The sequence below is a fragment of the Gallus gallus genome, chromosome 27 (genome assembly GCF_016699485.2).
Source record: "Gallus gallus isolate bGalGal1 chromosome 27, bGalGal1.mat.broiler.GRCg7b, whole genome shotgun sequence".
NCBI lineage: Eukaryota > Metazoa > Chordata > Aves > Galliformes > Phasianidae > Gallus > Gallus gallus.
The window spans coordinates 1494178-1521568 of record NC_052558.1 but is presented as its reverse complement, the minus strand read 5'-3'; the positions used below and the strand labels follow the sequence as shown (position 1 = coordinate 1521568).

General features: G+C 50.5%; 1 protein-coding gene across 4 annotated transcripts in view; it reads left to right on the top strand.

Annotated features, from left to right (window-relative positions):
• The window catches only part of ASIC2 (acid sensing ion channel subunit 2), a 413868-nt gene that overhangs the window by 311962 nt on the left and 74515 nt on the right, over window positions 1-27391 (top strand). For 2 of the 4 annotated variants that reach the window (XR_003071984.3, XM_040653438.2), the window contains exon 1: window positions 23680-24914. The exons of the other annotated variants lie outside the window; for them this stretch is intronic. Coding sequence is in view for 1 of the 2 variants with exons in the window: in XM_040653438.2 (XP_040509372.1) it covers window positions 24375-24914 (540 nt within the window). In the remaining variant the exon portion in view is untranslated. Of the gene's footprint in view, window positions 1-23679; window positions 24915-27391 lie in introns of those variants that run through there. 4 annotated transcript variants of the gene reach the window in all.

The following is a 27391-nucleotide window of genomic DNA, read 5'->3' as shown; positions in this document are numbered from 1 at the left end:
GCACAGGTCAGGTATATAAAAATGCTAATATTTTCCTCCCTGGGCAGATGCAGCTCGAAGATGTTCTGTGCAAAAGGTGATGGAGGTTGTGGAGGTCAGTGCAAAATAAAGTAGGCTGTCTTTGATCACCATCTGCAGAGATTTAATTAATCTGTTGATTCTGTGCTGAAATGCATTGGGAAAATGCACGCATCTCTTTCAGCAGTGCATGCGGCTTCCCATAACTGAGAGCAGTGAAATGCAAACTGGGAGAGTCATTTCTTATATTACTTCGGCTCAATGTACTAGAACACAAATGTATTTATACCTTAGCTGCCTGGTAGCTGAGGTGATGTCTATGCAGTTAGGGCACTGGTATGCAAAAAAAGACCCCCTGGGGCAACCTGGTGTGATGGGAGGTGTGCCTGGCAAGACAGAGTTTGGAACTGGATCAGTTGTAAGGTCCTTTCCAACCCAAACCATTCTGAGATTCTGTAATCAACAGCCAAAGCCATTTCTCTCATTTCTCTCCAATAACTTCCAACATGCAGTTGCCCCCCAGGAACACCTCAAAGCCCAGCAAATACCCTTTGCTTTCCTAATCTGCATCTGTGTGTGGCCATCCCTTTGGATGGCCCATCCTTCTGTTACTGCCAGCTGCAGTTGGGCCTTGAGGAGATGTTATTTCATGCCATATTATTTCCGTAACACCTTGGAGCTACAAGAAGATTGAAATCACCTTTATGTTTCCTCCTCAAATGTTAGGCACCTCAGTGTGTGCACATGGAGTGGCTGTGGGCTCCAGAGAGAACTGGTGGGATGTAAAGGGTAGCACAGGAGTAGGATTGCTGGGGAGAGTCCACAGCATGGGAGCTTTTCTGCAGCAGGATGGGGAACTGGTCCTCACAAAGGCCTCATAAAGCTGCCTGGTGTGTTGGCATCACCTCCTGGAGATTGAGGATATTCTCCTAAAATGTGAAGCTGAAGAGTGAAGGCTCAACACTGGAGACGGGAAGAGTCTTCTTCTCTGACGCACCTTCCAGGCTGACATCAAGCACAGAGGCAGGGGAAAAGCATCTTGCCTTGAGCACCCACGTGCCAATTGGGGTCACCCAGTGCCCTTTCAGACTGCCTGTAGACTTTCTGCTGGGAGATGAGTGCTGCTGCTGTGGGGACCACAGCAGTACAGCATCAGCTTTGATAAAATCCATGGATCCATAGAAACAGCCTCAGATGGTTGGAAAGAGCAGATATTGAGCAAGCAATGCAATGAGAGCATCTGGAACTTCTCCAGTTGCAAGCTCCTTGCTCGCCCTTCTCCGTGTCATTGCGCCTCTCTCAGCTTATCCATCCCTGCCTTTGGAGCCACAGGGCAGGACCTCTCGCTTTCCTCTTTTCTTGTGCATTAAGCTCCTGATCCTCTGGATTGTGTAGACGTGACCTCTGCGCATCCTCCAAGGCTCAGAAGCCAGATGAAAAAGAAGTGAATGTTTATGCATATTTATATGCACATCTGATGATAGCACTGTAGCGTTTGGCCAGTATCGCTACCCGCGGGGCAAAGGGAGCTGACTCACCACCTTCTAACTCTTGTGTTTGGCTTTGCCATGCATGGATCATCTGCAATTGCTTATGGGAGGTTTTTAAAGAGTATTCTAATTGAGCGTTCCTTCCCTCATTATTTAACAATCTCCTCATTTTGCGCTCCTTCCAAATTATCTCTCTATTGATAATGTTCCCCACTTTTCCCTGGAGATGCTTTGCTCTTTGCAAATGGCAGTTTTGCTCTTGCTCTTTAAATCAATGTCATTTTTGCTTTGCGAGTGTCCCTTTTCTCTTTTATTGCAGCACCCCTCCCTTTCCCTCTTCCATTCCAGTAGCTCTACTCGTGCTGTACCCAGTGGAGAAACAACATGTGTCACTGACTGGTGGATGTTAAAATTCAGGGTTTCTTATAGCTGAGGCAAATACAAATTGCCTATTGCCACCTCTTGGTAGGAGTAAAGAACGACAAGAGCATCCTGTCCCCTTGGAAAGGATAAAGGTGTGATTTGGAGACATCCTATGACCGCCCTTCTCTATTTCCTTCCACCTCCTATGATGACAGCAATGAGATCTGGTGGTGCGTTTTGAGACATTTCTCTTCTTGGCTATAGAGAGATCCATGGCACAGCTGTCTGAAGGTGTCTGGTGATGTACACAGAGCTACAGACCTTTGGAGATAGCATTGGCATCCACCATCATGTGCTCAATGCACCCTGAGATCCCACCCTGGGAGGATCCTGGGGACTGTCCCCATGTCACACAGGGCTCAGGTGGGTGGGCAGTGTGTTCCCACCCTGCTGGTTCAGCCTCTACCTGATGCTGAGCCAAATAACTTCACTCAATACACAGCAACCTCTCCTTATGGGCTTCCTCAGCACCATTTTCTTAAAGACATTAAGTTGTGTCAAGGGACCTGGAGCACAGGGTGAATGTTTAGTTGCAGTTTATCAGCCTAAACAAATTCACTTTTCTGCTTAAAGCTGCTGAAGCACTGAACTAAACCTTCCCATGAAACATCCCACATGAGTATTTAGGAATGAATAAATCATGGAGTGTCTGTGAGAGGTGGAAGAAAGAGCTCTGTCTGCGTTTATCTGTGCAAGTGAGGGGTGAATCAGTGGAGCTCCTTCCTTGTGGCACTCACCCACCGTGCTGTAATCCTTGAGGCCCAGCATGACAAAACAAACAGAGCAGCAGGGAAGATCTTGCACCTTTTGGAAGACCTTGCACACTGCTGATGAAGATCTGCTTAGTGTTTCCAGCCCTCAAGGAATGGTACGTGGTAACATACAGTAATTCCCAAGGAAATACTCCTTTCACTTCTTTTTCTTCCTCTGAGCTCAAAAAGTCTGCCTTAAGATATCAGAGAAGGATTGTCTGTGCAGCTGCATCTTCAGGCTCTTAGGAGGATATGGAGACATGATCCCTTCACCTGCATGAGGGGTCACGGCTTGCTCTGACTGCATCATGACTACCAGCAGCAGAATCCGCTCCAGGGGCTGTGCCGAAGGGCTTCATCAGCCCTCACGATTCAGTTGCTCTCAAGGTTGAGGTTTTCACCAATTCCAAAGATTTCCATGGCTCTGCATGCCTTTAAAAGAGAGGTGTATCAGAGCCACAGGACTTTCTCTGCATAAAAACTGGGGGGCTTTGAGGGTCTCATTCCCCCAGTATGAGTCAGATCAGCTGAATGCTGATCTGGGAACTCAGTTGGGAGCAACTTGTTTGGATTTGATTAGAGGGTATTTCCGTAGAATGGCCTGGGTTGAAAAGGACCACAATGCTCATCCAGTTCCAACCCCCTGCTATGTGCAGGGTCGCCAACCAGCAGACCAGGCTGCCCAGAGCCACATCCAGCCTGGCCTTGAATGCCTGCAGGGATGGGGCATCCACAGCCTCCTTGGGCAACCTGTTCAGTACGTCACCATCCTCTGAGTGAAACAATTCCTCCTAATATCCAACCTAAAACTCCCCTGTCTCAGTTTAAAACCATTCCCCCTTGTCCTATCACTATCCACCCTCACAAACAGCCGTTCCCCCTCCTGTTTATGTGCTCCCTTCAAGTATTGGAAGGACACCACTTTCCCAAGCTAAACAATCCCAGTTCCCTCAACCTTTCCTCATAGGAGAGGTGCTCCAGCCCTCTGATTTTAGCTAGGATGTTTCAAATTACGAATTTCAACAGCAAATTGAGTTCTCGTCTGACCAGCTGTACGCTCAGCCCTAGGGTAGAGACGTGCTGAGGTGACTGCAGAGACCCTGCCTGCAGGATGGAGCCAGGCTGGAGGAGGCTCTGAGGATGCAGCTTTAAGCAGCTTCAGCCCTGCCTGGAAATGTTTGCTGAGTTGTACCTATAAGGCAAAGTAACTGAAAGCATCACAGATTCCTTGCATGAATTTTACATAAACTTTCCCTTATAAAGAGTCGCCGAGCTGTTAAAATTCTTTTGTTAGAATAGCTGGAGAATTTACCTCCAAAATGGACCCTTGCCCAGACAAAGCAAATTCACCTGAAAAGATGAATGAACATTTGCAGAAAAGTCATTGCCTCCTCCCCACCCACCCTTTGCTCCTGTTCTGCCTCTCAGGGCACGCAGACACGCACACATCTGCAGCTGATTATATTTAAGGAGACATGGAGCAGTTCGTTTTATATTGGGTTACACAGAGAGTGAAATTGCTGCAGCAGTCTCCCATGCCTGGTTTTACAGAGAAAACACGTTCCTCAAGCACTCTGAATTCTGAACCTTTGTTCCCTGCATGGGTGTGTGTTCTCTCCACGCCACAGCCCCCATCCCCTCTTTATCTCTTCATTCCCTCCACAGCACAGCTCCTGTCCCCTCTTTATCTCTTGATCCATTATTCATTTGTCTGCAGTTCTGGGTCTGATTCTCGAAAGCTTTTTAGTTCTTGGACTTCAGCAATAGCAGTCCAACCACATCCAGAGCCTTCCTCCTCCTCCTCCTCCTGCTGCTGCTGGGGCAGTGCTGGAACCCTTCCTTGTTTTGTTATGGATAAGAGAGACTCAAGGGGAACCAGCAGTTCTTCCAGTGCACCTAGCAGAGATTTTCTGCTCTTGTATCATTCCTGGGATGTTTTTATGTCCCTGTATCAGCTGGCTGGGATTCGATAGCCCTTGCTGTCATTGTGGGGTCCACTTCAGACCCCATCTGTGATGCTGTCCCATCTCAGCAGCAGCTCCCAACAATCCCTACCTATGCTTTTTTGGAAGCTGCGTCTACCTTCAGCCAAACTACCTCCGGTGCCAAGTGCCAGGCATGGGGACGAGTGACAGCCCAAGGGCCGTCCCACGACAGCCAGCAGAACGGGTTAGCACAAGATGTTAATTGTGCGATTTTAATTGGAACGAGCAGCGCCAGTCGTGCCCACCAAAGGGCTTCGCTGACTGCAGTGAAGTTCATTAGCAGCAGACAGGGAGATAATGGCCGTTCCCCCCACGAGCAGTGAGAAGTGTCACTTTGATGAAGACGTGTAACCATGGGCACAGTGGGCTGCGATCAGCGGCGCGACTCTGCTGGCTTCAGAGATCAATGAGACCCAGATCCACCCTGAGCTCATTGTTAATGAGTTACAGCAGAGCTGGGGAACCCAAGCTGAGAGCGTCAGCCGAGAAATGGGGGTATGCTGGGAGGCAAAGCAGCCCTGTGTCCTCCCTCCAGCTGGCGCACCCCAATTCTGCAACCCAAGTGGCTCCAGTTGGGACTGATCCAACACATCCAATGCAGGCACAGTGCCCCGGGCTTGTACACCAAGGGCAGGGCAGGAGAATGGAGCCAAGTGCTGAGGTTCAGGGTAATATTTACTAGAAGTGTCTCTGCTTGGATCTCTCCCAACTCGCTCCTCATCGTTTCCATATTCATTTGTGCTGCGCTCCCATCGCTGTGCACGAGTTGGCCGTGTGTTTGCAGGGCTCTGGGCTGGCAGTGAGGAGGATTTACCTGTTGGATGTGCAGTCTGCACTTCTTCCTAGTCCCTAGGTAAAGATGTAGGGGGCTGCAGACACTGCCAGCCCGCCCAAGCCAGCCTCTCTCTTATGAATAGTACAAGTAAAAGAAAGTCCTATTAATGATCTGACATCTATCAAACAAATCAAATGCATTCTCTTTCTCTGCATGACTGACGGAAGGAGGACCGACCTTCTCCTTCTTTTCTTGGCGATACTCTGCATGCTTATTAGATGGTTAAATATTGTGTTTACAAGGAGATACATCTGCCTGTAATACCTCCGCCTGTGCCTCCCATTCTGTTTTTAATTACAGTGGTTATTTTTAGCCCAGATTCCTGGCCTGGTGGATTTCCATTATAGACATGAGCTGTGGAAGGCCCTCATCTCGGGCTGTCTTGAAATGAGGACGTCTAATCTACTGTCAGCCATGCTCCCCATTTAGCACAGCTTGATGCAGACTTATTATTACATGCTTTAGAATAGAATCCAGAGACACCTCCTGAGCCAAACCCAGTGCAGCACGACATGAGGATGGGCACAGATATGGGCAGAGGGTTTTGGAGGCTGAGAGATGTACACAGGTGGGGGTGGGATTGAAGAGCAAGGACTACAGTGGGGGATGAAATGCTGGGTTTGGGGTTGGGAAGCTCAACCTCATGGCCCTGAAGAACTTGCTGCCTAACGCCACAGCAGGTTTGGATGCAAAAGGAGTTGGATCTTTGTCAGTGCAGGATGCAGACCCTAAGAGAGGTGGACTGGAAGGAACTGCTGCTTAGGAATGCAATGGAGAGGGGTGAATGGGAGCAAAGTTCCTCAAAAGTGCTCTGGAATCACCTCCCCTGGACTCGCTCCTCCCCTGCCTCTCTCCTTCCCCCATCAGCACAGTTTAGCAAGCGGCTGACTTATTTTATTTACCCTTTATATCTTTCTAAGCATCTAAACTCACAGTGCTGCGGCAGCACGCTTTAACAAGGACTGCAGCAAGTGAAGGCTCCAAGACATGAGGCTAAGTGGGAGCTTCCAGTGCCAGCAGTGAATGGCAGCAGCAGCCTTCAGCCTGTGGTTGTACTGCTTTGCATTCTGTGCATTGGCAGCAGGGGGGGGGGGGGGGGGGGGGGGAATTTAGGGGCTGCTCTGGGTTTTATTAACCCAGTGGGGCTTGCAGCCCGTGTGCATGCTTTGCATGTGCAGCAGGAGTTGGTGGCCCTGCTAAGGAGAAGGGCAAACTTCCCTGCATTTACAGCCAGACGTTGGCATGGAGCAAGACCATATCCCCAAGGAGCAAATACAGATATTTCTGTAAGCCAGGCTCGTGTCAAACCCTTCTGTGTCCCATTGCAAACTGCCCAATGAGAGGGCACTTCAGTGGAGGATGCTGAGAAATCACTGACTACAGCAAATCCCCCATGGGCCCAGTGGTACAGGGCATGCTGAGGGCTCTAGAGAACAGGATAAAAATACTGCAGATGATGTGTATGTTGTTTCCTCTGAGATATTTATATCACCCAGAAGAACTGAGGAGGAAACACGGTTGGCCGCTGTATTTGTTACTGGAGGATCTTCATAATAAAACATTTTGCTGGAGGAGATTTGAAGAGGGAAGCGTTCAGACCTCGTAACAAACTGCACTGGAGCAGCCGTGGTGCAGTCCTTCTGCTCCTCATGTGGCCTTGGGGGGAAGCTGGGTATGGTCAGGGATGGACATACAATGCAGGGAAATACATTCACAGGTCATTGAAACAGAATTAAGTCGTTTAAAAAAAAAATCAGGAGATAAAAACAAATTAATCATGGCCTTAGAAAGTATTTAATTGAATCCCACTGCCAATACCTCATCCTCCCCTCAATCCTTTCTTATTTCCTGCATAGCCTACAAATAAGTCAATATTATTTAAGCCTTGGGCATCCCATGGTTTTATATGTAATATAGATCAGAGCTGCTTTGCTGTTTATTAGCTTCTCTCTTCAGCTGACAGCAAGTAGCTGTTATTTTCTATCTGATGCTCACTGGAGACTCTTGGCTCAGCCATGGCTGGTTTTTGGCATTCAGGGAGCACCCAGCAAGTGCTTAGGGCATAGTGCAGGTGCCTAAAAAACAGCCATCATATGAGGGACAGCAGAATTTGTCCACATTTATCTGTCAGCGCTGTGTTGCAAAGGCAATTGCAGGTGCTTTGGAGTAGACTTTTATACAGGACTCTACTGATGTCATCGATGTTTTCAGCAAACATATAGCAGTGCTTGATTCCAAAGGGGCTGCATCACCTGGAGGTGGAACAGAGGAGGCATCATAGAATCATTAAAGTTGGAAAAGACCTCTCAGATCCCCAAGTCCAACCCCAACCCACCACACCGTGCCCACCAACCATGTCCCCCAGTGCCACATCCCTACAGAACACCCCCATGGACAGTGACTCCCCCACCTCCGTGGGCAGCCTGTGCCAATGCATCACCACTCTTTTGGAAAATAAATGTTTTCTAATATCCAATGTGAACCTCCCCTGGCACAACTCATGGCCATCATCTCTCATCCTATCGCTGTTACATGGGAGAGGAGACCAACCCCCACCTCACCACAGCCTCCTTTCAGGGCGTTGTAGGAGCCCTGGAAAATGCAATATTTTGCCCATCTCGTAGCCAACCCCTGTTTCTTGCATCAAATGGATCCCTGAAACAGAAGCAGAGAGCCCCTTGGGTTGCAGTTGTCTTTTCTGCACCATCACTTTTTGGGACAGAGTTACTCTTCCAATCTGGGTGTTTCTAGCATATTAGCAACAAGCCCAAAAACATGTAATTAAAAGAAAAAAAACACCCCAGTGTTAAATTAATACGGACTACCTTATAATTAATTTATGATTAATGGGAACAACTGAGTTAAGATTCTTTAATGATAATTAAAAAGCAAATTGCAAGAAAGGAGAAGGGAGCGACTAAAAGTAATTATAGTGTACATACCTTGAGATCCCACGCTGCCTAGCAAAATAATGCATGTGTACTGAGCTAACTGCAGTGCAACCAGCAGGGCACGAGGTTCCTCTGGCAGCTCTACTGCTGTTGCATGGTTGTGCATCTGATCATGGTTGTTGCTTGTACCGTTAAATAGAAACCACAGCTTGGTGTGCATTCGTAGTACAAAGCTGTGAAAAAAGACACACACAAAAAAGGGATTTTATTGAAGCTGCAATGTGACAGCGTTCTGGGTACGGGGAACAGAAGATATGCTTTGGCTCAGTGCTCTTCATTCATCATTTCCACTCTTCACTTCTCGTGTGAGTGACGACGCTGTCTTTAATTTCACGATTTCACACTGCTTTCAGGAGTTCTTCTGTCTGCACAGCTCAAGGATGGACACAGCTCATCCAAGAGGAGCATATTTATTACATTTATTGCTTTGGCTCTGCTATTAGACTCAGTGCTGCTCTTCAGCCCTTAAGGGCTCCTTGACAGGCAGGAAAGGGACTGCAACACTCCGAATTTTTCTTACAGTTCTCACCAGCCCTGTGTCCAGCATTTCACAAACATGGGGACAGACTGTGCAGTGGGGTGACATCCTTATCCCTGTAGGACTGTGGGAGATGAGTGTTGGAGGCAGAGAGCAGTTTGGAGACACCTGAGACGGCCACCTTCTGATGTTGGGGTGGGTTGTTGTTGCGTTGCGTTGCGTTGAGTTGCGTTGCATTGTGTTGTGCTGTGTGATGGATGCTCACTTTCCCCTGTGTTTGTCTCAGCCTCATGGCTCCTGCTTATGCCCCTATACTGTCAGGAGAAGTCTGTGTTCTTCAGTCTTGAGGATCCTGAGCCAGTTCTGCAGCACAAACAAAATAACAACTTAGAAAGATGGAGCAATGGGCCAAGGTCCAAACAAGAAGGGCTGGGAGGGGTCAATGTGAGCAAAGGTTGGAGGAAAGGCTGGGTTGGATGGAGCCCTGGGAAGCCCAGTCTTGTGCCAGCTGTAGAGGTTGGCAACCCTGTCCATGACAGGGGATTGGAACTAGATGATCTTTGAGGTCCCTTCCAACCCAAGCCATTCTATGATTCTACAAAATGGCTCATTGGATGGAAAGAAACCTCTGGTGCTGCTCCAGGCTTTGCATTGGCTTGAACTTGAGTTAGGAACTTGAGCAAACCCCTCTGCCTCTTTCAACACCTTCCAGTTGGAAAAGAAACCAAACAGCTTGGTGCTCACCCTCCCTTGCAAACCCCTCCCTAAACCCAAGGAGCTGTGTGTGGTCACCAGGAGCCCTTTCAGCAACACGGCCCCACTGCAATGGGAGAGGTGGGGAAGGCAGCACGGAGTGCTGCTCCTGTCCCCTCCTGCAGCATCCCCAGATGACAAAGCATCACGACGCACTCAGATTGGCAAATTACCACTTTGGGTGCTGCTGATCGCTTTGACAAATGACTAAAGTGGCTGACATTTCAGCACAGGTCATTTGTTAGGAAAGGAGGTGTCAATCCCTCTTCCTCCCCCCCATGTGTTTTTTTGTTGTTGTTGTTATTTATATATATTTTGGTTCAACATTTCCAATCTTTGATTCATCGACTCAGACCACTTGAAGTACAGACAGCAGCAAGAGTTGCATTTTAACGAGGCGAACAGAGCTGTTTTAGGAGTGGCCTCTTCTGAGAGGTTAATATTATAAATGCATCTTAAATGCCTAATACGTAATCAAATGCCATAAAAATGGAAATGTTATGAGTATTGAAACCCAGAGAACAAAAATCATTGCTCATTGCCACCAAAGAATTCAACTGTGAATACAAGCTGCAAACTTGCCTGGAGTCATATTCCTGGAAATTTCATTATGGAGTGAAAAAAATGATCGGACCATGCCTAGCTTTTCTCCACAGTAGAACCACTGCTAAGTGCAGAGCAAAGTCTTGGTGTCTGGATCTCAGACCCCTCAGATTTTTACAGCCAGAGGTTGCAAGGTATCTGCTAGGGGCGTGCTGCAACCTTCTTTCCAGCTCCTTGCACCACAGGCTGCTTCTCTGCCCATAGAAACACAGCGTGGTTGGGTTGGAAGGGGCACTAAAGCCCCCAGCTCCACCACTGCTGTGAGCTGATTGCCCCCCACCAGAGCAAAAAGTTTCACTCTCCATTTTACTGTCTTCCTGTGAGTACCCGAAGGTCTCAATGGGATCTCCCCAGAGCCTTCTGCTCCCCAGGCTGAACATCCCCAAGTTCTCAGCAGTTCTCCATAACGGAGGTGCTGCAGCCTCTGAGCATCCTTGGGGCCTCCTCTGGCCCTGCTCCCATAGCTCTACGTCTCTCTTGAGCTGTGGCCACCATAGGCTGCCCTTTAGCACAGGAAAAAGGTTTGGCATCAATCAGGAGCGTGACAGGTCCCACCGAGAGGGTGAAAATCTGCCTCGTGTGTGCATAAGTAATGAACTGTCTATAGAGTGCAGGACAGAAGACGATAACCAGTGAAAGCATGATGTAGTGCCTAAAGCTGATTACAGCTTTGTGGGGAAGAGCTGCAGACAGAATAACAGAGTTTCAAGCTGATGGGCAGCTGCTCCTGCTGTGCTTCTTTCTGATCAATGGCAAAGCACAGCTATGCCTGCATTTGTTCTCCTGCCCTGATTGATGGATTGAGTATTGGCACCGGGCTCTGCAACACAACAATGCCACATTGCTGATGAGTCCTGTGACAGCCCAAGGCTTCTGTCAGCAGAGCCCCAGCCTTAGGGGATGTACCTGGTGTGTCGCTGTGGTATCCACCATGTTGATGGGGTACCCAGTGAGTCCATGGGGTACCCAACATGTCCATGTGGTACCCAACAGGTCCATGGTGTACCCAATGTGACCATGTGCTACCCAACATGTCCATGGGATCCATGGGGTACCCAATGTGCCCATGGGGTATTTCACATATCCCTGTAGTACTCAAAATGTTGATGGTGTACTCAATGTGTCCACGGGGTACCCAACATGTCCATGTGGTACCCAACAGGTCTATGGTGTATCCAAGTGGTACCCAACAGATCTGTAGGGTACCCAAGATGTTGATGGTGTACCCAGTGTGTCCAAGGAGTTCCCCACATGTCCATGTGAGATGCAAATGTCCATGGGGTACCCACTATGTCCACGTGGTACCCAACATGTCCAGACTATCTCCTTAAACTGCCTGCTTTTTTTTTTTTGCTTGGCAGACCCAACCAAGAGGTGGGTCTTGTTGTGGCCCAATTCACCAAGCAATGAAAGACTTCATGCACTCCTTTATTAATTTATTAATTAATTGATTTTTTTGCCATCCTGTTCCTAAGTCCTGCCATGCTAAACCACACATGAGCATTTCTGCAGCAGTTCACAACAGCAACAAATAACTTAGAGGTAGCAAGGAGTTCTAAACAAGACGAGTCAATCCTGACTTATTGTTATTATCTCCTAATAGTTTGCTTGGTATTCTTCTGTAATTAGTGAATCACGCTGGCAGTTTGCATGTTTGCTGTTCCTGTGCACTGCTCCCATGCCTCATGTGCTTCTGTGCACGGTGATGCTGCCCACAGCTCGTGTCATCCTGCATCCAAGCACTGAGACAACACGGACACACTGTTTGCTTGGGTTTAGTAACAGCTCCTTATCTCTGTAAATAATTCCTTGCTAATTAAGCTCTGACTGGCTGGTACTTATTGCCCAGCCCTATGAATAATAGAATGGGGAGTAAATCCTTATTTTAATAAGCCCAAGATATATTCAATTCAGCCACGGTGCACTAAATTGAACGAGCCCTTACAAAGTGTCTGAGAGGCTGAGCTCCGTTCCTGCAGGGATTGCTTTGTCACCGTATTTCTATGGGGCACGACGTTTTTATTGTGCTGATGTGGAGTTTCTTGGGGCCATTCCCAGTGCTTTGCTCTGGGAGTCCATTAGATTTGGATGCTGGAGGAAAGGGCTGCTTCCCTGATGCCCTCTGAAAGCCTCGGTCGTGTTGATAAAGCATGGAGTGCCCTGAGACACTCCTCTGTCTGAGTCTGCCCCTCACTTCTTTCAGTGACATTGGCTTGTTTCCCAAGCAAAGAGAGTTTTGCCTTGTAGGGCACACCACAGCAGGGCAGCACTTTGCTTCGTGTCATTCCAACTGCTTTTCTCTTGCTACAGTTCCCCAGCTGCTCTTCACCAAGTGCTACGAGGCACTGCTCTACAACTCCCAGCAGGATCTTATCCCTCCAGCTGCTAAGATGCGTGACAGCTTTGGGCACGCGTGCTGAGCATCCCCCTGCCTGCTGCCCTTTGCCAATTCCTAGATAAGCTGAAAGCAAAGAGCTCTGGGGACATGGGTGGCACCTGAGAGCCCAGTGTGCATTGCCTGCTCTCTGCCAACTCTCCACCATCACTGCATCACCACCGGCCACTTTTCTTCATCGGTATTTTTTTGGTTCATTGGAGCTTTTCCTATGTGCATACGAGCATCCTTTTTTCCTACTTCTTTTCTTTTGCACCAGGTTTAACCTTGCTGCCTTGTCAGAGGGCTTTTCTGCGGTTGTTAAACAGCTCAACCAGAACGACCCAGCAGTGCCCTGCTAATTGCAAGCACTTTTCTTGGATAATTAGGTCTGCTCTGACGTCACGCTGAGCTCCTGCTTGGCCATGCTGTGGAGGCAGTGCTCTGTGCGTGGTGTGAACCATTTGGCCTCAGCATCCCTGAGCTTCTCATCCCAATGTAATTGGGACATTGGGAGCAATGGGAGCAGTGTGCTCTGTGCCATTATTCAAAGCCATCAGTGATCCATGCTCTGCTCTGGGCACTCCCTGCAGAACCAGGGCCAGGACACTCTGCTCTCTGAGCTACAATTCCCCCTTTACCAGCACCAGCAAAGCTGCAAGGAGGTCCACCTTGAGCCATACCCACAGCAAACCCACATCTCACCGCTGTCCCAGGCTCAACACCTCACACCCCATCCCCATTTCCTGCCCAAACCATCCCTCCTTTCTTTGACAGCACAACCCCATGTAAAATGATGCAACCACGAGTCCACAGCCAGTTTTATCAGCAGCAAAATCAGTGCACGGTGGGAAGCAGCTCGCTTTCAAGGCAGACGGAACGCTGCAGTGTTTGATCTTGCTGTCTCGTTTCCCGGTAGCAGCACTGCCTTCTCTTCCCATTGTGGATCAGGAAATACCAATCTAGCCCGTGCCAGTCACAGTTCTCAGCAGGGGTTTCTCATTGAAAGCAGCATGCGTGCAAACACGATAGTTATATAAAAGCTCACGTTAGTTATATAAAAGCTCACGTTTCAGGAGACTTCCGTCTATTTATTTAAGACGTTTCAAGTAGGAAGTACTTGGGGAGATAATGATTATTTATGACCACGTGTCACACCTTCTCCAAACACTGAGGGACTCTAACCAAACACGGGAAACGTCAGGCAAACAACGAAATGACAAAGAGTTGGAAGGAGAGGAAATCTTTGATTTCCATCCATCTCTTTCCCACCTCCTGCAGCGCTCAGTGCATCCAGCTCACAAGAACCCAAAGTGATGCTGCTGCCATTGCATGGGTGTGTGCAGACACACTGATCCCAAAGCCAAATGTTTCCAACAATAATTCCAGCATGGGGCAGTGCTTTCCTGTCCAGCCCTGCCTGCTCTCCTTCTCCCTCAGCAGTGCCAGACTTCTTATTGATGCCCAACGTGAGGATGTAGCTCTTGGCTGCAGAACGGCCAAGCCACCAAATCGCCTTGAGGTCTTGGGGTGCTTAGGATTGGGTTGAGATGTGATTTGATGGCTGGCTTTTAATAGGATTAAGGTTAGGGTGAGATCCCTATTGCTCCTCTCAAGCAGCAATCTGACAGACCTCCCAGCATCATGCAATTGGAAATGAGACCAAAAACCACTTTGGATGATTTCAGCACTTGCATTTCTGTGTTGCTCTGCAGGCCTCACAGCCTCACGTGTCCCAGGTTGCCCCAGCCCTCCAGCACAGAGTGGTAAGCAGCAAGTTGTTAATTCCCAGAGAACCTCATCTACGTTTGGGTTCATCCTGGAAAATGATTAAAAATGCATTGTCACTGCCCAACCTTTCTTCTTATCATGCTTTGCACTGGTTTAGCATCTGTAGAACACCCTTGAAAGCAGTGGATTTATCTGGTTTAGCAGGGGGTGCATTTCAGCCTGAATCAGGCCTGTGTTGTTTTCTTAACAAACAAAGGAATTTGCTTAGGGTATCACCCTAAAGGCGACCAATGTTTGCCAGATAACAAGAGATTACAGTTACAAAAGCAAGCATTGTGTGTGTACATAGAGCTTGTGATGGATCCGGGGAGGTATGGGATGTGTCTGCCTGGATAGGGAAGCCCCAAGTTATTCTGGTGGTTGGTTCCATCCCTTTCAAGGATGCACGAAGCTGTTAGTCACCATAGCAGCTCTGAGCCGTGTGCTCAGCTGCATTTCCCCAGCAGAGTGGGTGCAGACCCCTGAGGGGTCACCTGTGGGCACTGTTGTACAATGACCTGCTCTCCTTGCAGCAAATCCAGTACGGCAGAAAGCTTTGGGATTGCTCTGGATGCTGGCTGAGCTCTAAGCAAGCAGCTGCTCCTTGGCATTTCCCACAAGTTCACGGCTATGTACCTTTATATAATATCAACTTTAAAGGACGCAGGTCTTTATAATGCTTGCACAGTGTAATTGATACTGGGTTATTCATAAGCTCTCCATTTGCAGTTGTGCCTATGAATCCTTTGCCAAACAGTGCAACATGAATTGTGAGTGTGGAGGCAGCTGTGTTCACTCATAGGAGGGGACTGAAATCACAGGATCAAGGCATCACAGAATCCTAGACTCATGGAATCATAAAGTCAGCATCATGGCATGTGGATCATAGGATCAGAGCATCACAGATTGAGTTGGGTTGGAAGGAGCCATCATGCATGTCCATATGCGCTGTGCTTCAACCTGAGCAGCCCTCAGGGAAAGCTGTGCAGTGCAAAGAAATGCAGTGTGCATTGTCTTTCCTGCGTTACCACCAAGCCAGGTTTGCTTTTGGAGCTGCTTGACTCAGGGATGCCCTGCTTGGAAAAGTCAGGAGGTCGGCAGCAGCGTAATGCTGTTCTGTATGGGCAGCAGTAGGGAGTGGGATGGCTTCACCCTCTCTAGTATCCTATCTGTGGTCACAACATGTGCCTAGGGAGGAGGATAAGAACAGGGGGAGAGCAGAACACTGATTCCCCAAATACTCTACTCATCTCCATCAGTCTATTGAAGGCAGGGGTGGCATTCAGTATTAATAACCATTTTTTCCCCAGTAGCACAGAGTTACACTGCCTCCACCCCAGGCTGAGCTCTCCAAGCACAGGATGCCCATTCTCCCTCTCAGTTGGCTCTAAGTTCAGTATTTTCAATTCCTTCCCCTTTTCCTAAGGTCAGCATCAGGCATTTGCCATTATCACACAGCAGCACCGCACCGCTTCATCCGGAAGAGCGGGAGAAAAAATGAAATGGAAATAGTGATTATTTGCTTTGTGCAATTATTCTGGGAACGGTGCCCTGGGGACTCACTGTATAATGCAATGTCAATGAACGTGAGAAAAAAAAATACCCATTGTCATGAAAAAAACCCCACTAAGAGGACTCGAGGAGTCTTAGCAACCACGTGAAAATGTCTCATCTCAATGCCTTCCCATCCCTTTTGGAGCTTCATATCTCCATCCCCAGGGTCTCAACATGGAATGTGGGTGGATGCTGCATTAGCACTTAGGGATGGCAAGGACATTCAGCCCTCCTGCTTTTCCTCTGGAAGGTGTGGATCATGCTTTGCAAGCCGGCAGATTCCAGCTGCTCCTTCCTGCTTTGCTGCCATCACTTTTCCTTACACCAAAATATCAACCCTGGCAAAGGGAAGAGGGAAGATGGGAGCTGGGATTTTAAAGGTCCATTGGCAGAAGAGAAATTGCTTCCTAGGAGCATCTTGTTTACGAGATGAATGGTGAAATTAAAGCAGCTCACGCGGTGCAGGAGGAATTTCTCACTGACTGCTCCAGAGGACACACAGCAGCTCTGTGTTTCCTTCTGGATGTGTTTGGCAAGTTCCTTTCCAATCCAAACCATGCCCTGCCAAACCATGTGCACTCGCTTGTGCTCACCCAACCACATCTGATGGCTTCAGGACACAGATGTGTGCAACATTAATGGGCATTGCCATACAGGGGAGAAAAAAAAAGGAAAAGCAAAACCAGGAATCTTCACTTCTGTGCATTCCTGGAGCAAAAGTACTCATCTTGGAGGGATAAGAAAACCGACCCAGAAAAAGCATTGAAGATGTTTCTTCATGTGAAGTGAATTCTGACAACGTCCTTTCATGTCAAGGCAGCATCAGCCCCGGGAGGAACTTCCTGCTGTGATTTTGTGTCTTTGGGGCTTCTCCTGTCATAGAGCTCCCTTTGGTTTAGCATCCCAAGGGATCATATTGAAGAAGAAAAGAAGAAGGTATGAATAGCACAAAAGGGTGCTGAGTGCTGCAGTGCATCTCAGTGCTCAGAGCTCTATGAGCACAGCAGGGCTGTTGGGAGCTCCCATCTCCCATTCCCCCCCACTCAAAGTTCAGTTCAAAGGTGGGAACCCAAACTTCAGATTGGGCACAGACTTCAAAGTTTCCCAGCGATGCCTTTTTGTTTTTCCCCTTAAACGAAAGTCATCACAGAATAACCTCAGAGATGGCACTTCCATTTTATCAAACCTTTTCTCCATTAGTCTGCCCACGCAACTGCTGTCGCCCATTAAGCTGCCAGAGAGACGTTGCATGGATCTCTTCTGCCTGCAGCAGCACAGGTAGTGCTCACCTGTCCCCCAGGGAAAGGATGGAGGACACTGTTGGGGCCATTGTGGCCAAAGCACAGCAAAGAGCTGAGAGCCCCAGGTGTACAAAAGCTACACAGGATCTGCAGTTTGCAGTCAGGAGGGTTTGCAGGCAGCGGTGGTTTCCTCCTCCGGGGAATCACTACGCTGAAATTCCTGCTGAGTTTGCAAGGATTTGGAGCAACTTTGGGGCCATCAAAACGTTTCCAGATGGGAATTCAGTTTTTGTGGTCAGGTGAAGTGAGGGGAAGCTTTTCATCCTACAGAAAGGGGTCATTTTATCAGGGAAATGCCCCTCGATACCAGCCGATACCGGGTAGCTTTTCTGCCATGCCAGCTGCTGCACCCTGGGATTGGGTGGCCCCCAATGGTTTAGGAGCAGTCAGGTCACAGCTGAGCTGCTGGAGCTTTGCCCTCTGCAGCTTCCAGACGCATCCCTCAGGTACAGCAACAATTTTTGTCATAATTGCACATATTGATTTCTTCCAATGTGACCCCTGCTCTCAGTTTTGCATGCATTCCAGCACACAGGCAACGGCCACGAGCACTCCCTCCTGGTCCTCAAGACAAGCAAAGTGATTTGGGGACTCTTGGGGACTCAGATCCCGGCTGTGTGACCGGACCAAGATCAAACTGTTCAGTTTTCCAGCGGAAAAAGTGTAGCAAATACAACAGATGCCAAGCAGGAGGAATGGCTGTGCTGCTTCCTGCAAGAGGTGACTGTCTACTTAGGGCTGGGCTCCAAAGATCTGCTCTTGTTGAATTAGCTGAGGAATTACTTTTGCCCCTTCCCTCACTGATGCCATAACACTGTGACATCCCTTTGGCCCTGGCTTGTGTTTGGAATAGCAGCAACAGGTTTAAGGGGAGGAAGAGCTGCTTCCCACCCAGCTTCCAGAAGCATCTTCAAACACATCAGCAAGACAAAGAATAAATATTAACTTAAGAAATTGCTCCCTTGAATTGATTTAGAAGCAAAACTCCCTGGGAGAGATATAATTTTCAGTCCCCTTCAGCATCTGAACACAGAGCAGCTCTCTCTGATTGCTAGATCCTGTGCATTTAACCCGGGCTAAACGTGTTCAGTGGAGACAGGGGGGGTGGAGTGAAGACAGCAGCAGTTTTGCTCTCCTGACAGAGGGGGTGACATGAAATATTCACCCTGATCTTTTGGTGAGCCCATCCCTGCCCTGGATCAGACTCTGCACTGCCCCCGTTCAGCCCCACATTTGCACTGGAAGCCCCAGGCTGCCGTCCTCCAGGTGCTTCGGGTGGGAGCTGATGGCAGATGAAGCTCAGGACGGACTCCACAGCTACTTTTGGCACTCCAGGCTCGTGCCCAGGGCTACCACCCCAATACGTTGGAGCTGAGGTGTCCCTCCCATGTACAGCCCTATTACATCCCTCTGCCACATCTGAAGGCTGAAATCCACATGGATCCGCTCCCATTGCCCACAGCCCCACACCAAAGCCCCGAATTACGCACATCTCAGTAGCAAGGCAAGCTTCGTGTTTGGGGTTTTTTTCTGTTCTTTATTTTTTCCCCTCAGTTCTTCTTTAATTAAGCCAGAGCATCTCCTGTGGCAGTGCACACTGAAAAGCTGTGGAGTGTGATTAAACACCCGAGCAAAGCAGCAACGGCGTCGCTCCTGCGCTGCACAGCCCATCAGGAACAAAGACAGCAGCTCCATAGCAGGAGCTCGCCCAGCAAAACGGCTCCAAGGAAACTTCAGCCCTTCATCGACCAAGGAAATAATAAAAAAATTAAAAGGAGAAAAAGAAAAGGCAACGCAAACGCACAGCTGCAGAACCGCTGTGTGAAAAAGCATCCCCAAGGCTCACAGTTCAGGGACACAAGATCCCTCTCTCTGGAAAAGAGATAATATTCCGTTTTCTTTTTCATCCTCCCGAATGCATCTCATGCATCCTCCTCCCCCTGCAGCCCTGCAGGGCTTCTTGGTGAAGGCGCTGCTTTCTGCTCTCTCCTCTCTGTTTTTCATGTTGCACCGGGTGGACCCTGAGTACCTCCAGCAGGGACGTGGGGAAGCAGCCCAGACACTCAAGCATTGGGTGCCCATATCCTTTTCTCAGCGTTTCGCCATGTCTGGGATGAAACTTTGCAACCAGAGGTGGAGGGGAGGCTCCTGCTTGTCCCTGGCCAGCAGGGAGGTGGCCACAGGGCCACCAAAATGCACAGCGCGCACTGCAGCAGGATGGGTGCCCAGTGCTGATGGCACTTCTCTTAGCGCCACCGAGAAGTGATGCTCAGAGGCTGTGGGATCTTGGATCTGGGATTTGCTCAGAAGGATCCATGTTATAATTAGTTCTGAAGAAAGCCAGAGGTATTTTCATTTGTTTTGCTCCCTCTCCTCTTTTCTTCGGTAGCGAAGTGGAAAACAGGGGGGGAAGAATATGAGATAACTGGGAGAGTGCCAGCTGAGGAGCTTAAACAGATTAAAATCATTCCTTCTTTCCACCTGCAGAAGAAATCTGCATGTGTACACACATACACATGGTGTATATTCTTACTGTTTTGCTTCTTCCATGAATGTTCATGAATAACAGCTGTGTTGGAAGTGCCCATTTAACTACACCCTTGGAGAAGACAGGACAGCCCTATGACACGTGGCACTGTGCAGGACCTTTGAAAATGCATTTCCAAATGGATTTGAAGCCCACTGCCAGCTGTGTGGCTCAGCACCCCCTCCAAAAACGTGGGCAGAAGGAGCTCAGTATGTCCTTCCAATGCACCAGGTGCTGTAAGGCCAATGTGACACCCCTGCAGGGCAGACCCAGCTATGTCCCCATGCCAGCAAGGCTCCTAAAGTCTTTCTAATTAATCCTTAACAGCTTGCTGTCACCTAGAAAATCCCACTTCTATCTACTTTTCGACAAGTCCCAGCATAATCCCCAAAAGAACAGCGGCGTCATTGCTCTCTTGGGCATTTATTTCATTTCTCATGGGTTTTGAGTTTGGTGTGTTTTTCTTTTTAGGGTTTGGGATTATTATTATGTACACACACAAGGCGTAGAAAATGAGATATCAGAGTATTTCCATATTTCTGAATCTGAAAGCAGTTGTAAATTCAAGCAGTTTTACTACCCTACTCGTGCCATAATGCACGCAGCAGATGAAGAAAGAGCTTACTGACATACTATTTATGTGCCTTCAATGTTTTATTATGGATCAAATATCTTACCTCCCCCTGATGAAACCATGCACAGCCTCGTAACACTGCAAAGCCCCCCAGAGCCCCTATAGCAGACATAGGGCTGCACCTAGTTCTGCTCTGAGCATCCTCAATTAACACAGAGAATCTCATAGCTGGCAGCTCAATGATTTGCTTGCAAAGCAACAAAACAAAACATCATACCAAAGAAAACGAAACCAGTTTGGAATAAGAGCAGCGTTTTTGGGTTGGTGGCACCATGCAGGCTCCCCAGAGCTGTGCTGGTCTCGGATAGCACTGGAGTGGGTTTGTTGTATGCTACGGGATTTGAGGCAGCAGTAATAGAATTAACTCTGAGATGGCAGCTTCCATGGAAACCCCTATTTCCAAGTGTTTTATGACTTTCTCATAACATGGTGGCTTCAGCAGGAAATTTTTTTGCAGCAGCAGTTAGGCAAAGCAGCGCATTATTCTGGAGAGATGGGTGCTTAAGGAACACAAGAGCATGATTTTATTTTGACGTACCAAGCTGGTCCATCAAATCTGCCCCACGGTGCCCAGCTGTGCTTGGCCTCTTCCATTCAGTGATGCCCAGCTGTATGCAGTCTGTTCCATCCAGCTGTGCCGAGATGTGCCCAGCCTCTTACATCCAGCAGGCCAGCTGTGCTCGGCCCCCTTCCATCCAGCTGTGCCCAGATGTGCGCAGCTGTGCTCAGCCTCTTCCATCCAGTGGTGCTGAATTGTGCTCAGCCTCTTCCATGCAGTGGTGCCCATCTGTGCTCAGCCTCTTTCATCCAGCTGTGCTCACCCTTTTACATGCAGCGGTGTCCAGCTGTGCTCAGCCTCTTCCATGCAGTGGTGTCCAGATGTGTGTAACCGTGCTCAGCCTCTTCAATCCAGAAGTGCCCAGATGTGCACAGCCTCTTTCTTCTGATGATGCCCAACTGTGCTCAGCCTTTTACATCCAGTGATGCCCAGCCGTGCACAGCTTCTTCCATCCAGCTGTGCCCAGCTGTGCATGGCCTCTTTCATCCAGTGATGCCCAGATGTGCTCAACATCTTCCATCTAATTGTGCATAGCTGTGCACAGCTTCTTTCATCCAGTAGTGTCCAAATTTGCACAGCTTCTTCCATCCAGCTGTGCCCAGCTGTGCCCAGCCTCATTCTCCCTGAGGACTGCAGGGCTCTGGGCATGGTTTTGTTGGTTTTCCAGCTTGCCAGGTGAAAGCATGTGGGCTGGAGCTTTCCCTCCTTTCGCTCCCTTATGAAATGAATTAAATCACAGTACTCAGAAAGTTCAGATGGAAGAAAGCATTACGATTTACTTTTCAGGGCTTTTAAAGCTTTTATTTAATCTTTTTGTCTTAACTCGAGTTGATGTTTGAAATGAAAATGAAGTTTCAAAAGAAGGAAATGCTTTCAGTTCCAAAAAATGTCAGACTATTCGCCTTTTGTGTATCTTTTGAGGACATGCAAGTTATGTCCCGAGGGAGAATGATGGGATTCACCTGAAACGGATGTTTGAATTCCTCCAATGTCATTTTGTTTCCACCCAAATTGTGGTTTTCAACTGAAGCAGATGTTTTTTCTAACCTTAGTGATGCTGTGATTCTGTCCTTCCATGCATGGAACCCAATGGGCTTTTGAAGCCGCTCTGGAGGAGTCAAGAAGCAGGACTCACACAGCGGTGACTCGGGAATGGGAAAATAAATGGAAATGGTTTCCAGTGGATGGACAATGGGGAGGGGGGAGTGCTGTGCCATGGCAGCTGATGGAGGCTTTGCATTTCATGGTCAGGTTCTGTCTTGAGAAAGTTTTCACAAGGAGAACCGCTGCAGGATGGCAGCAATGCGGGGACAGGAGGGGTCGTTTGAGGATGTTTGTAGCCCAACACTTCTTTTTCTCCTCGGGTTTATGTCAATATATCACAGGAATAACAATCTCAGACTGCCTCATAGCAAAGCTATTTGGATCATTATTATCCTGTGAGTGAGCCAAGGGGAAGAACTCCCACTGATTCCAACAGGCAGGGGGAGAAAGCTGAGATGTGGGCCGAGATGTTTAATGGGAGCCACTCGATAGCACGTTATTACAAGCGTGCTAACTGCTGGCCTTGTTTCATTTCGTTTAAGAAAGGTCACGGCCACCTTCCCAGGTCTGAAAGGGATTTCAGATTTATGGGAAGTGGTTAAATAAAAAAAAAAGAAGAAGAAGGTAAAACTGCAGAGCATGGACAGGAGCACACTGTGAGCTGGGGCACTGCAAAACACCCTGGCTGGAAAACTGAGCCTGTGGTTGCATGCTTGTGTGTGCATGCTTGTGCAAATCCCTGCTGCAGCAACCCCAGCATGGGGTCTCCCAAAAAGGGTTTTCCCCCCATGGTCTTAGAGCTGGGATGGGGTTTTCTTTGGGGGAAGGGGGAGGGGAGGAGGGGGGGTTGTGTGTTTGCAGCTCTTGCCACCGAGGGAAGAAACTCTGCGAAAGGGGCTGGAGGCAGCCAGGCTCGAACGGCACCATCTATCGGGTAAAAATGCACAGCAGATCAAAACGCACATGGCAAGTGAATGGAAAGCAGAAATATCAGAGGGGATTCGAAGCAGTTATCGCCACTTAGAGCTTAATTGGACACAGTGATAGGAATGCTTCTTAGTATTATTCTACATCAAAATGAAGGTAACACTGTGCTGCTGTTCAGAGATCCGAGCTAAGCAAACCTACTGAGGTGCCAATGTGTATCACGAGTATTTCTTTCTCCCCAGGGCATCGGGAAAAGGGTTTGTGCGTGTGTGTCCGGGCAAGATGCGGCGCAAAAGGAGCCCGGTGTCCCCCACACAGCTCCTGTAAACGAGTACCGGGGCTCGAGGAGGTGATGGGGAGGGAATGCTTTGGTGTTGCGTTTTTCTATGTAGTGGTGGAACAGACAGCACTTTGCTATAAAGCTGCGAGCTTTGCCTGTGCTTCCAGAGGCTGTGCCGGTGCCGGTGCGATCGTGTTTTCCCCCGGGGCCGCTGAAAACCAGAAAAAACTCCGGCTGAAGGAGGAGGAGGGAGGGAGGCACCCCGCAATCCCACCTCCGCGCCCAAAGCCCGGCGGGTCCCGGGTGCTGCCGGCGGAGCCGCGCTCCCCCCGCACGGCCAGGAATAAAGCCGGGGAGGAGGAGGGGGCTCCGGCGGGCGGCGGGGCCGAGCGGCGCTCCGTCCCTCCCTCCCTCCCTCCGCCTCCCCAGCGCGGCTGGCGCCGAGCGGCGCGGCTGCCGCCACCGCAGCCGGGACGCGAACCGCGGGGAAGCGTCGCCTTTCTCTCCCTCCCTCTCCTCCTCTTCATCATCCGCCCAGCGGGGCGCGGACGGCTTTTCCCCTGGAGAACGGGCATGAGAACGGCGCGGGGTCGGCGCTGAGCGGCTGCACGGAGCCGGGCTGAGACCGGGATCGGGACCGGAGGGAGCGGTGGTGGCAGCGCTCGCCCCGAGGCTCGGAGGCGCCGGCCGGTCACGGAGCGCGGAGCTGATCGCGGAGCTCGGAGGTCCCGCGGGCGGAGCGGCAGCCGGAGCACACCCAGCAGCGGGCCATGCCGGCTCGGCACCGCCGCGTGTGAGCGGCTCCCCCGGCCGAGCGGCAGCCTCGCCGAGCCGCCCCGTTGCCCCCCGCGGGGGTGCGGTCGCGGCGGGGAGGCGGCGGCGGCGGCGGCATCGGCATCACCACCGGCAGCACCAGCAGCGGCGGCGGCGGGGCCCGGCATGCAGCTCTCCCCGAGCACCGCGAGCTCGGGGCCGGTGCGGCGGGCCGACCGCTGCGGCTCCCCCCGCCGCTCGGGGCCGCTGCGGGCCGCGGCGCGGGGGCCGGGCATGGCGCGGGGCTGCTCGCACTGAGCCCGCGGCGGCGGCGGCGGCGGAGGGGAGCGGCGGGGAGCGCCCATGGCGCGGGGCCGCCGGGTGCCGGCGCTGCGCACGCGGCTGCACGGGCTGCGGCACATGTGCTCGCGGCGGGCGGCGCTGCCGCGGCGGGCGCTGTGGGTGCTCGCCTTCTGCACGGCGCTGGGTCTGCTGCTCTCCTGGTCCTCCAACCGCCTGCTGCACTGGCTCTCCTTCCCCTCGCACACGCAGGTGCGCACCGAGTGGAGCCGGCAGTTGGCTTTCCCCGCCGTTACCCTGTGTAACAACAACCCGCTGCGTTTCCCCCGCCTCTCCAAGGGGGATTTGTACTACGCGGGGCATTGGTTGGGGTTGCTGCTGCCCAACCGCACCGCCCGGCCGCTGCTCACCGAGCTGCTGCGTGGCGACGAGGCGCGGTTGCGGTGGTTCGCCAAGCTGGCCGATTTCCGCCTCTTCCTGCCGCCCCGCCACTACGAGGGCATCAGCGCCGACTTCATGGACCGCCTGGGCCACCAGCTGGAGGACATGCTGCTCTCCTGCAAGTACCGCGGCGAGCTCTGCGGGCCCCACAACTTCTCCGCGGTGAGTGCGCCCCGGGACCCCCCCATCCCCCCGGACCCCATCCCTGCCCGGCCGGGGCGCTGCCCGGGGAGCGCTTCATCGACGTGCGCGTCTTTATCCCACGGTTTCCGCGTTTCTTCCGCGCTTTGCGTGTTTTTCCCACGATGCGTGTCCTTTCCCCACTCTTCGTGTGTGTTTCTTCCCCACGGTCTGCATGTTTCCCCCCCCCTATCTGCGTGTTTTCCCCACGGTGTGTGCGTCTTTTTCCCGTACTTTGCACGCCGCGGCTGTGCCGTTTCGGAAGGGGGGGTGTGGAGGTCACAAACAGACACCGTTTGCGGGCACTGCAGCAGTGTGGGACACGGGCTGTGAATGGGGTGGGTGGGACAGCCGTTCTCAGTGCTGAAGTGCAGCGTTTCAAACACCAAATGGCAGCGGTGGCCACGAAGTTCCCATTGCGGAGCACTCAGTTCTCTCCCCGGCAGATCACAACCGTTTCTCTCAATGCTTCTCTCTCTCCTCCGGAGCAGAGCTGATGCTTTCTGTTTTAAAGGCTACCTCAGGTCATCAGCAGTGGGAAGTGGAGGTTCACGCTCACTGCTGCTATTTTTAATGGAAAAAAAAAAGAAGAAAAAAAAAGCCCACCAAAAACCCCAACAAACCAACACTACTGCCATCTGAGGTACTTTGTGACATTTTTTCCCCATTGCTTCCAGCACTGTGGGATCTCAACTCTTTCCATCCCCAGCTGGGAAGCAAAGTTTCCTCAGGTGAACTCTGCAGGCTGAGGCTGAGCTCAGCTCCCAGGTATGGGGGAGCTGGTAGGTGGGTCCCCCTCCATCCAGAGCAGCCTTTGCCTGCTGGGTGCCAAATGAATCCCTCCTGGGTCAGCAGAGCTGCACCCTGCAGCTGCGTGCTGTTGCGCGGCGTGCTTTGCTTTGCAAATGATGAGCTGCTGTTGCTGGAGACTGCATGTGGGCTCTGGTGTGGAGTCGAGCCCCTGAAGTTAAGGGTGTGCTTTGCAAGCCATCACTGGTGTATCCCTGCTTAAATAACCCCTGTTGGACTCTTTGCAAGATAGAGTGCGGTGAGAGGAGGCAGTGGGTTGCAGTAGTTCTAAAAGAGAGCTCAGAGTGGACTCCTAAATGAGCTCTGTTGGTGGCAGCTGGATGTTTATTGTGCTGGAATATTGTGCTGGGTTATTCTCCTCTTCCTGCCCCTGTAGATACACAGGAGAGAGGGAGATGCGCTGTGGCTGCTGCTGGTAGTGGGGCTGCTGTCTGCAGGGAGAGGAGTTCTGAGCTGCTGCTGCTCTGCACGCAGGAGAGGAGCTGAATTCCCACTCTGTGAGACACAGCACACAAAAATCAAAGCGGTCCCTTTGGAGCTGCCCCAACAACCTGGCGGCTGCTGGGATGTGAAGGGAGGAGAGAAAATCCTCCAAGACGGAGCACTCAGGGCTGCTGTTAGCAGACGCTGCTGCAAAGTCAAGCAGCAAAGGGTGATGTTGGAGCTCCAGGTGTGACTTTCACCAGGTAAAAAACCCAAAAGCCCCAAAAAGTTGCTTTGGAGCAAACAGATCTTCCCTTAGATCCGAAGCAGAAGAAAGAAAGCTCTTCATGAGAGCTGCTTCTCTTTCCTTTCCAGCTCTGTACACCTCTCACACGAGGTCAGCACCTCTCCTTTCAAACCTCCCCTGGTGTGATGCTGGAGTGCTGTGGCGACTGCACTTCTACAGCACCAAAAGGAAAGGACTGCATGAGGATAAGAGCAGCAAAGGCACCGTGTGGCCGTGATGTCACTTCTTTTTTCCCCAGTATATGCACCTGTGGAGTGGGTTGCAGTGATCTGTGGAACTCACTGCTATGGGACAGGTGGGAAGTGCAGTTGAGTTGGGCAAATTGAACTTATTTATGGCAAGAATCATTTATTTGGGCACGCTGAGGCTATGCGTGAGCGCTTGGTTTTTGTTCTACCTGTGCAAGTTGGCTTTTGTCACCCATACACAGTGTTTAAGGGTGTCAGGATGTGTAAGGTGAGCTGGGATCTCATGCCTTGGGGTCAGGGTGTTCAGTTCCCCTATTTCCATGAGCTGGACCTGGCAGCCCAGCCGTAAGACACAGTGATGGCAATGCCTGTGCTGGCCCTGACGCAGAGCTCCAAGGGAAGCAGCTGTTGAGCAGTTGGTGTCCTTCAGAAACGTCTTGCGAGCTGTAATGTGGAACTGTCAGAACTGGGCAGTGCGGTGATTAAAGGCAGTGTTTGCTCTGCCTTGCAGGAAGGGGCTCCACTCTGTAACTGAGCATCAGGATTGAGCAGACAATCCCTTTGCTCTGCATCACTTCAGTTCGGGTGTTGATTTATTTCAGTGACTTCCTTTGTCTCCAAAATCTGTCTTGGTTTCCTTTTCCTCTGCGTATGAACTTCGATCTATTCATTTATTTATTTGTATTTTAACATGAACGTTCTTAACACACCCCCATGCACTGGGATTAAGG